The sequence below is a fragment of the Hyperolius riggenbachi genome, chromosome 9, assembly GCF_040937935.1.
Source record: "Hyperolius riggenbachi isolate aHypRig1 chromosome 9, aHypRig1.pri, whole genome shotgun sequence".
Taxonomy (NCBI): Eukaryota; Metazoa; Chordata; class Amphibia; order Anura; family Hyperoliidae; genus Hyperolius; species Hyperolius riggenbachi.
In genome coordinates, this window is record NC_090654.1 from 252696426 (window position 1) to 252707145 (window position 10720).

At 41.8% G+C, this 10720-nt stretch overlaps 1 protein-coding gene across 1 annotated transcript in view; it reads left to right on the plus strand.

Annotated features, from left to right (window-relative positions):
• The window catches only part of TYRO3 (TYRO3 protein tyrosine kinase), a 325717-nt gene that overhangs the window by 204919 nt on the left and 110078 nt on the right, over positions 1-10720 (plus strand). The window contains exon 9 of the mRNA XM_068254301.1: positions 9307-9449. Within this exon, the coding sequence (XP_068110402.1) occupies positions 9307-9449 (143 nt within the window). The remainder of the gene's footprint in view (positions 1-9306; positions 9450-10720) is intronic.

Below are 10720 nucleotides of genomic sequence, written 5' to 3' on the forward strand. Positions count from 1 at the left end.
CTTCTGTACATTAGTTAAGTCTGAGGGGAAATAAAGAAGCAAAAAAAGACAACCCAGCATACCCTGCAACTTCCTTTGTGCGGCAACGTACCAAATAAGAGTCAAATAAACTGGAGAATGATCATTTATAAACAAGAAAAGTAATAGAGATTTTAACTTTTGTATAGCCTGGTTAGCATCCCTATGACTTGTTTACCAGATACAAATCAAGAATTGATTTTTGATTTTATGCCCGACAGTTAAACTTTAACCATTACACTACCCAGCCACTAGATGATGCTTTATGGCCCTTTAAATTCCACAGAGGTAAATGTATTGTTTGTCCTGGATACACACAACGTCCCAACACGATTTTACAATCCCCAATGCATCTGTGGTACTCGATACAGAACATCCCAGTGTCAGGATCTTGTGGTTCAATAACTCAATTCATGCTAATATCCCTGCCTGCATCCCGCACAATTATCCATTGTCACAGCTTGGGTTATGTGACAAAAAAACAATTGTTGCCATTTTCCAAAGCCTAGCGGGCTCAGCAAGTACTTGTTAAGCCTGTTATAATTTTATCATTAGCGGAGATTGGCAGAAGAAGAGAGAGCAGAATGACAAGCGCTTGTAATCTGGTTTAAACAAGTTTAATGGTTTGGTTTACATAAATCTGAAATTTTCAAGTTCTGCAGTTCAAACTAAATTATGAGTTTTTAATGGCTCTATCACGGTTTGTATTGTTCACAGTCATAATATTTAGGCAAAGTGCAAAATCGTTTTTGAACTTGGCTGAAGCGGGAACGTAGAGACTAAAGACATTGGATGACACCTGCTGGATCTCCTGTTGTTTTAAGGTGTATAAAATCAAAAATCAATTATTTATTTTTATCTGGTAAACAAGTAATAAGGATGCTAACCAGGCAATCCAAAAGTTAAAATCTCTTTTACTTTTCTTGTTGATAAATGATCATTCCTCAGTTTACCTGACTCTTATTTGGTACACACAAAATTCGGTACACAAAAAGGAAGTTGCAGGGCATGCTGGGTTGTCCTTTTTTGCTTCTCTACTTTCCCTCAGACTTAACTAATGCAGTCTGATTGGCTGAAGCCTCCTTCCCTCCTGTTTTCTCCTCCCACACCTCTGTTCCTCTCTGATTGGCTAATATTTCTCATGCTGAGACAATGCACTTTCTATAGTGAAGAGCAGGCAAACCAGGCAGAGGAGAGTAAGGGAGGAAATGACATAAGGATTGACAATAGCCACAGTAAAAATGTGAAATGCGAAGAAGGATTTTCTCTTTTTTTTACTGTAGAAAAATCACTAAAATCAAAACATGGACAGTGTAATACATATGTTATGTAAGTAGAGCAAGTGTTTTTTTTCTGAGATAATATGGCTGACAGCTCCTCTTTAAAGATGAATTGTAGTGAAAATAACATAATGAATGAAATTGCTTATTGTTGACTAAATTCATTCATGGCCCTTTTCCACTAGCGCATTTGCGATTGCTGAAATGCAAAATCGCAAACCGCTAGTGATTTTCCAAATCGCTACGGTTTGCTTTTAAAATAGGAATCGCGGTAGGTCATTTACACTACCGCGATTCATTTTTTACCTAATCGCGATCGCGTGGCAGAACGATTATTGCCGCGATTTTGCTATGCAGTGCATAGCAAAATCGCGATCGCAAACGTCGGGAAATCGCCGCAAAATGTTGTACTTTTGCTGAATCGCAATCGCTAGCGTTCTGCGCAAACGCTAGCGATTGCTAGTGGAAAAGGGACCTTAGGGCCTGTTTCCGCTAACATTTTCATTGTATGGGTAACAGATGCATGATGCAGAAATCTGCATTCAGAAACTGCATGTAGTGGAATCAGGCCCTTTAGTCAGTGTTTTCCCATTGTAAAATCTTTCCTCTCCCTGATTTACATTGTGAAATGTATCACTGGTGCTGGCATCTTAGCAGCAGAGATATGAGTTTAATATTGTTTCCAGTACAGGAAGAGTTAAGGTAGCCATACACTGGTCAATTTGCCATCAGATTCGACCAACAGATAGATCCCTCTCTGATCGTATCTGATCAGAGAGGGATCGTATGGCTACCTTTACTGCAAACAGATTGTGAACCGATTTCAGCCTGAAACCGTTCACAATCTGTTGTGGTGGTGGTGGTGCTGCCGCCGCTCCCCCCGCCCGCATACATTACCTGCTCCGCCGGCGCGACTCCAGTCCCCAGGTCTCCGCTGTCTTCTACGCTCTGGTCTCCAGGTCCGGCATGCTTTACTTCTTCCTGCCAGGCAGGAAATTTAAACAGTAGAGCGCCCTCTACTGTTTAAACTTCCTGCCGGGCAGGAGGAACTGAAGCATGCCCCAGACCTGCGCGGACACGGAGCAGCGGTGACCGGGGGTAGTCGCGCCGGCGGAGCAGGTAATGTATTGCCGCTCTCTTGCGTCGGTCGTCGGGCACTTGAACGCCGCTAGCGACGCGCTCCCTACCCGTGGGAAATCGATGGTAATTTTCCGCACGCAGCGATCGACGGGATCGGACGAAATGGATTGAAATTCGGAGTGTAGCGCGAACGATTGGCAGCAGATTAGATCCCAGTGATCGAATCTGCTGTCGAAACAGCGGCAAATCGGACCAGTGTATGGCCAGCTTTAAACTCCGGTTGTTATCTATGCTAAAGAGATGATCTGAGCTCCACCACTTTCAAAGTCACAGAGAGCCCTGTCTTCTGAAGCTTATTTCAAGTATCTGTCACTGTATTTTTATTTTTTTTTATGCAGAGTAAAGTTCAACAGTTCATTAGCCTGCTCTGTGAAATCATTTAGAATGCTGAGTAGTGTGTAAATTGCAAATATTAGAGAATGATGCAATGTTATAAAAAAGAAAAACTATATAGCTGAAAATAAAAATGAGACTATTTTCTTTGCTACTAATGTTCTAGTAATTATCCGTACTACACATACAATTCATTATATCATAATTTATTTTTTTTCGATTCAGTGTCACTTTAAAGTATTAGATGCAGAGTGTCAGCAGGACAGTCGGGCAATGTGGATTTTTTAAAAGGAAATAAACCTGTCTGCTTCCATATCCCTTTCAGTTGTGATAGGCAGGCAGAGGGGAGGGAGGGACCTGAAAAAAAAGAGTAAATTTATTTATAATTAAATAACAAAAATACTTATTTAAAAAAAAAACACCTGGGGGAGGAGGTTCGGGGGCGATCGGACCCCACCAACAGAGAGCTCTGTTGGTGGGGAAAAACGGATGGGGGGGATCACTTTTGTGCTGAGTTGTGCGGCCCTGCAGCGAGCTCTGAAAGCTGCAGTGGCCCAATATGAGAAAAATGGCCTGGTCTTTAGTGGGGTTTAACAACGCGGTCCTCAAGTGGTTAAAGCACCCAACTTATTTTACTTTTGCATTCAGTTGATCATTGATCTGGGTAGTCAATATCTCTGGAAGTCCCGTACATATCCGCATGCAGTTTTTACTGAAGGTCACCTCCTAACAATATATTTTCCTCATTTTCTTCTGACTGGGTCTGGGGCAGGCTTGCTTGAGGGACCCTGGTTGTCTGGCTTGAATACTATATGATGCCTCATCTGTAATTCCTTTCATTTGAGGATGGAGTATACATTATGCATCTGTCCAGTGCAGATCTATCATAATGAAAATGATCATTAATTGGCATGCTGCGGCTTCCTTTAGGTCTGACATAAGGCTTCTCTATTGCCAGCCTTTCTCTGAGGTGACTGAGTCACGATGCATTTGGAGGCTGCTCTGCACAGCCTGTCATTTTCCCTGCGTCTTGCTGAACATTTGCTCTGATGTGTTCTGCCTGTTCTGCCATTTACATAGGATTGTGTGTGAACACTCTAATGATGAGGCTTGTTAAGCCAGGGACCGAGCGGATCCTACTAAGAGCGGGTTTTATCTGGTGTCAGCTGGAATCAGGGCTCCAGTGCTTCCCTATCTCCTCAGAGTTTCGTTTCAAGGGTGTTTATTGTGTAAGAAACAAGTTCACAGAAATAGCATACAAACATTATCAATATATCCCCCTTAGGGGAGTGCATAAGAAGATATCAACAGAAAAAATATGAAAGAAATAAAACATTCTAATACAAATCAGAACTTCGTTTCTTACCTCGAAAGTCATCATAAAATATCTAACATATGGAAACAATAATCCCATATATTTTCTTATTTTTCTTAACCGAGAGAAAAGAAAGGAAAGGAAAGGTAGAAGAGTAGGGAAACAAGGGTAAGAAAAGGGAAAGCATGATACAAGAAAGGACCCATGAGTGGGAGTACCACGACATGCCAATGGGTACCTTTCAGGGGGTAGAAACGAAAAGGGAAAGAAAAGAAAGAAGAGAGAAAAAGGAAAAAAAAAGATGTCTATAATGGTGAAGTAAAACTCCTCCCGTATCATAGACATCTCAAATGCTAGTGAAACATGATCTGGTCCACCGACATCGGTCCCTCCCCTGATTACGCTTACTGGTATTAATATCCAGCCCACAATATAAACACCAACAGAAAGACCCATTGCCAAAGGATTGCACACCCGTGTACCTTTAGAAAGAATGTAAAGTCTATTCAAGTCCCAAATTATCTTGAAGTTCAATCCAAGGGGACCAAGTTGTAATGAAAACGTCCAATTTATCGTACACCTTAGCTAATATATGTTCCGACAACATTACCTTGTTAAGCATATCGAACACTTGATTAGCATTAAGAGTCCTGGCCTTCCAATTATAGGCAATATGCCTTCTTGCCAATGCCATAACATGATGTAAAAGCTTATTGGCTGTGTTGGATACATTTCGTGGTCTATTGCCAAGCAGGGCAACTAATGCATCAGGATGTAATTGTATATTAAACATGAGAGAGATGCGACTCCAAATAGTTCTCCAAAAAGCCTTAACCCGAGGACATTGCCACCACATATGCCAGAGAGTTCCTCTCTGTCCACAGTCTCTTGGACAAAGCTCAGATTGTTCAGGGCAGATAGCGTGCATTCTTGCTGGCGGGAAATAAACCCGGTGTAAAAGCTTTAAGGAAGTCTGTATCGATGAATAAAAAAGGCTGTTTTTTAGGAGGGTAGAGCAACAATGGCTCCATCTCCCCGCTGACATAGTTCTACCAGAATCATGTTCCAAAACAATCTGAAATTTGGATTTCTCTTCAGGTGCCTCTTTTTTCAGCAAAAGGTAAATATCCGAAATTAGACCTTTGTCTAGCGGGCCATTTCTGCATCTGATTTCAAATGGGGTATAGACCATCATTTCTTTATTCTTATCAATAGTGGCTATATATTTAAAGATTTGGGAGGCTCTAAGGTGCTCTACCGGAGGCACATCTCTCTCGGAATAGAATTGCCTTAGATTCATCAATCTGAAGGCTTTTGTGTATTTTCCCAAGGAAACCAATCCCTTAGAGATCCACCATCCATAAAGATTGGGTCGTAACCCTGGGGGAAAGTCAGGACTCCCAAGTATCTGGGACATGAGGCTAGTTCTAAACTTCAAGTTGTACGTATATCTTAATTTAGTCCATAATCTCAGAGAATGGGCCAAAACAGGCGAAGAATCTTGTATAAGCTTAATTGGGACTTTAGTCGCCCACATCAACCCTTGAGCCAGGAAAGGAGAAACCAATGATGACTCCAAGTCCACCCACATGGGGGCCATACTGCCATAGTTGACTAACGCCAGCTGTGCTAGCCTGGCTGCCCTATAATAATCTAATAGAATGGGGAGGTTGAGGCCTACCGATTCCTTTGGCTTAGCCAACAAGAGATACTTAATCTTGGCCTTCCTTTTTGACCAGATGAATTGGGTTATTTGTTTTTGCAACTTGGAAAGATGTGAGGTGTTAATCGGGATAGGTAGGACTCTAAACAAGTAGAGAATTCTTGGTAGAAGGGTCATTTTAATCGAGTGTATTTTACCTAATAGTGATAAGGGAAGTTTAGACCAACCATCCAGATCAGAGGATAGTTTCCTATATAACGTGGGAAAATTTACATCATATAATTTATTAGTATTCAACGGGAGGTTTATTCCCAGATATTTAATAAATTTGGCTTGATATTGTAAGCCGAGGGAGTCAGCAAGGTTCTTCACCTCGATTGGCGGCATCTGCGAAACCATAAGTTCTGACTTATCAATATTCAGTTTAAAGCCTGAATATTCAGAAAAGTCCTGGATTATCTTAAGAAGATTTGGGATAGAAGTGTGTGCAGAGGAAAGGGTCAAAAGAATGTCGTCTGCAAACATATTTAATTTATAGTTCTTAGGACCAATTTTTATACCTAAAACCTCAGGGGATCTGCGTATTTTGGTGGCTAGCGGCTCAATAACTAATGCAAAGATGCCCGGGGAAAGTGGGCATCCCTGTCTTGTCCCCCTTAGAATGGGGAATCTGACCTGATTATAGGAGGGTAATTTTAAATATGCTGAGGGGAATGAGTATAAAGTTCTAATGGCATTGAGGAAATTACCAGTAAAACCGAATCTCTGTAGTACCGAGAACATATAAGGCCATTTAATACTATCGAATGCCTTTTCCATATCTAGCGATAGTATGGCTAGGCTTTGGGCTGATTTAAGGCAATGGTATTGAATATCCAGGACCTTTCTGATATTATCGGGGGCTTGTCTATGAGGTATAAAACCTACTTGGTCCTTGTTAATCAGGACCGGCAAAACAGTGTTCAGTCTCGTAGCCAAAATCGAGGTGAATACCTTATAATCCACTCCCAACAACGCTATAGGCCTATAGTTTTTTGTTGACAATGGGTTCCTGGGGGGCTTATGTATCATGCAGATCGCCGAAGTTAAGAATTCCGGGGGCGGGGCTTTTCCTTTCATTAAGGAATTATAAAACTTAAGTAGGTGTGGACTCAAGATATTCTGAAAATTTTTATAGTAAAGTGCCGATAGCCCGTCTGCAGCGGCAGCACCACCACAGATTGTGATCGGTTTCATGCTGAAATCGATTTACAATCTGTTTGCAGTAAAAGCAGCCATACGATCCCTCTCTGATCAGATTCGATCAGAGAAGGATCTATCTGTTGGTCGAATCTGATGGCAAATCGAGCAGTGTATGGCTACCTTTATGTTCCCAACAGACTGGAGTCTGATAGATAAATTCTGGTGTCTGTGGTCAAAATCTCCATTATTTGTCTCATTTAATACTTTCTATTTTAAGAATTTTACTAGAGTTTTAACCGCTTCAACACTGGAATACTGTGCATCACAAATACAGATTGCTTGTGCCTTATTTTTCCTTTTGGGTGGCCTGAATTTCACACTTACCACCATCTTTACAGGGGGAGTGGCAAGAGGGGAAGGGGTAGTTGGTTAATTAGGCGTGGGGGCGGGGTTAAGGTTAGGTGCCGTGGTGGTGGTTTAGGATAGGCGTGCGTGGGGTGATAGCCTTTAAAAGTTACAAATCCTGCAATGCATCTGCAGTGTGTCTATTTCCTGCTTTCATAGAAGCAGATATAGGGTTGACGTTCTGTGTTTACAAATAAGTCAGCTGAGAGATCAAATTACAGTTGTGATTAGTCACAGATGAGGGGGGATTAGACAGGCTAAAGACCAGGCCATTTTTCACTAGATGGGCCACTACAGCTTTAAGGCCTCGCTGCAGGGCCGCACAACTCAGCACACAAGTGATTTCCCCCCCCCCTTTTCTCCCCACCAACAGAGCTTTCTGTTGGTGGGGTCTGATCCCCTGTAAACCCCCCCCCCCCCCCTCAAGATGTTTATTTTTTGGCAATTTTTTTTTTTTTTTTTAAATAAAAAGGTGTTTTTTTTCTTTAATTACTTGTGTGTTCCCCTTCCCTCCCTCCCACAGCCAGCCAATCACTGCGATCGGCTGTCATAGGCTGCCTATGACAGCTTCTGTCTCTGTCAACGGCTGTCCCCAGCTGCCGTGGATCGCAACGCCGTACAGACTAATTAGACGCCACTAACAGTCTCCTAACTGAGATCACCGCTGAGAGGCTGATGGCGGAATGGAGCTCCGTCATTCAAGCAGGGATGCACGTGCAATCTCCTGCAAAACAGGCCCGCAGGACCTTATGCCAATCAGTCGGCTAGAGGTTAAAATCTATTTTCTCAAAAAGTATAAGGTCTTTTTGAAAAAATGTTGCCCTCTTTTACCCACTGTCCTACTTCACATACCCTTAACATTTGGTGTTTCTAGCACATAAGGGGGATTTGCTATTAACCACTAAAGTTGGCGGCCATTGACTTTAATGTAAAATGCGAACGCAAATTTTTTCAAAAAAATTTGCGTTAAATGCAAGCGGTGAGCAGCCGGTGAACTGTTCGGGCCATCTGTAATCTAGAATCCCAGGAAAAAATCCCCCAACACACTAGTGTGAAGAAAAGTTCCATTCTCCCATTGCCCCCAATGCAGGGCCTTATCTTCCGTTCCAGAAAAACAGGTGCTGCAGCAAAGTTGCATTACGTTCAGCGGAATGTACGCAACAGATCCCTAGGAACGGATGCATGTGAACGGTTCCATAGGTTAACATTGGATATGTTCGCATCCGTTCCATGTGTACAGTTTCCATTACTCTTACGGTCCGCTTTTTAATGCTAATGTAAACCGGGCCTTACTTATTTACAAAAGCACATACTAAACTACAGTTACTCAGTCCATCTGTTAAAAAAATTGAGCAAACTAGTAGGGAAGTTGGCTGACATCTTTGTATAGATCCTTTCCAGCGAGTGCTTTTGTAAGGAATACTGAGAATCCCCCATAAGGAAATAAGTAATTTTTAGTGCATTTTACTCTGGGAGAAATATACATTTGGTATGTATGTATTTTAAATGTGATCTTTTTTTTAACGATCGTGGTCCCTTAACCACTTAATCACAAGCAGACTTATAAAAACATCCTACTAAAGCCTCTTAATGGCTCCAGGACTTTTTTATAAGTCAAACAGTGCTGCTGCTGCTGTGTGCCTATTTTTTAATTTTTTCCTTGTTTTTCCCTTTAAAATGCATAGAAAATAAAGTAAATACTGAAAACAAATATCAACCCCCAAAAGCCTAATTGGTGTTGAAAAAAACAAGATATAGATCATTTTATTGTGATTAGTGGTGAATAAGCTATTGAAAGGGATGAGCACTGAAAGGTGAAAATCGCTCTTGGTCGTTAGGGTAAAAAACGCTTTGTGGTGAAGTGGTTAAACTTGTACTTCTGATTAGATAACCGTTTCCTATTTCCACCAACTTGCTTTCCCCCAGCTTTTGTAGATCATCCCCTATAATACAGGTTTGTTTCTCCTCAGTGCCGGCACTCGCTCCGCGGAATGTCCATGTCACCAAGACAGAATCCGGCCTGACGCTAGAATGGGAAGAGATTGCACCAGGTCTGCAGAACTACACGCTGCTGGGGTACAAAGTGCAGTGGGAGCAGGAAAACGTAACCCAAGTAAGTCTAGATCTCATTTTTATTGTAACATTCCAGAATGTGTGTAACCCAAGCTATACTATGACTTGTTTATACACAGAAGACACTGAGAAATGTTTCCGATATTTATCCGAAGCGTCTCTGCTGTGCCCTCCAGACTTGGTGGATCTCAGTGTTTGCAGAATGACTCGGAAAATGTTCTGCGTGAAAAACCCTAAAGTTTGATGAAATATGTGCAAGACTGTTCTAGTAAATGTGTGAACACTTGCCTGGGGCCAAGCAGCAGAGGGCAGACTTGTTAGCATTTAAGCCTGGTAATTGGTTTTGTGTAATCACTCCTCTGAAAGTTCCTCAGTGACCCAGGAAGACAAAGAGTATGTTAAGTAAGATGGCATGGCTTTCCCATGAGTCATTTCAGTTACTCTGGTTTAATCAAGCATAGTAAATAACAATAAACAAAACTTTCCTCAACCACTTAAGCCCCAGAGGTTTATACCCCTCCCCCCCCCGGCCATTTTTTTACAGTTCTACATTTCACAACTTAGCACCTAAATTAATTTTACCTCCTTTTCTTCTCACAAATAGAGGGTTATCTTTTTGTGGTATTTGATTGCTGCTGCTGTTTTTAGTTTTTATTTTAAGCAAAAAAGACCTAAATTTTGTAAACAACAAAACCAAAACATACACATAAGTTAATTTGCTTTCCCCTAAATTGGCCCTAGACTACAAAACAAACACTACAGTATACATAGGTAGACATATGTCTATGATAAACATTAGATTGTGAGCCCCTCCGAGGGACAGTTAAGTGACAAGCCTATACTCTGTACAGTGATGCATAAGATGTCAGCGCTATATAAAGACTTAGATAAATGATTACTAGAAAACAGCCTGCCAGCGTCAGTCATTAGCTGGCGGCCTGATCGCTGGGGCCTGCTGCGCGCACGGAAGCAAGAGCGAGCTCCCATCAAGTCTCGTTCCTCGCGAGATGACGCATATATGCGTTGCTGAGGAACGAGGGAGACGCTGACCCACCGCCGATCTGCCTTAGGCGGTCCGCAACAAGTTAAAGAAACAGAGTCTTGAAATTGAGTTATGAAAATTATTCAGGGTGGGCAAAGGTTAATGCAGAAATTGAAATAGTAGCTGTGTTAATATGCACACAGTTTTTCCAGGCTGCATGCTACTTTTATAATTTGTTTCCAGTTAAGAGAGAACTGACCCCAGGCCCAGCTATCTAACGTAAGCACAGAGGTGTGTTCATGCTGGAACCACATACCTCTGTGCATTGT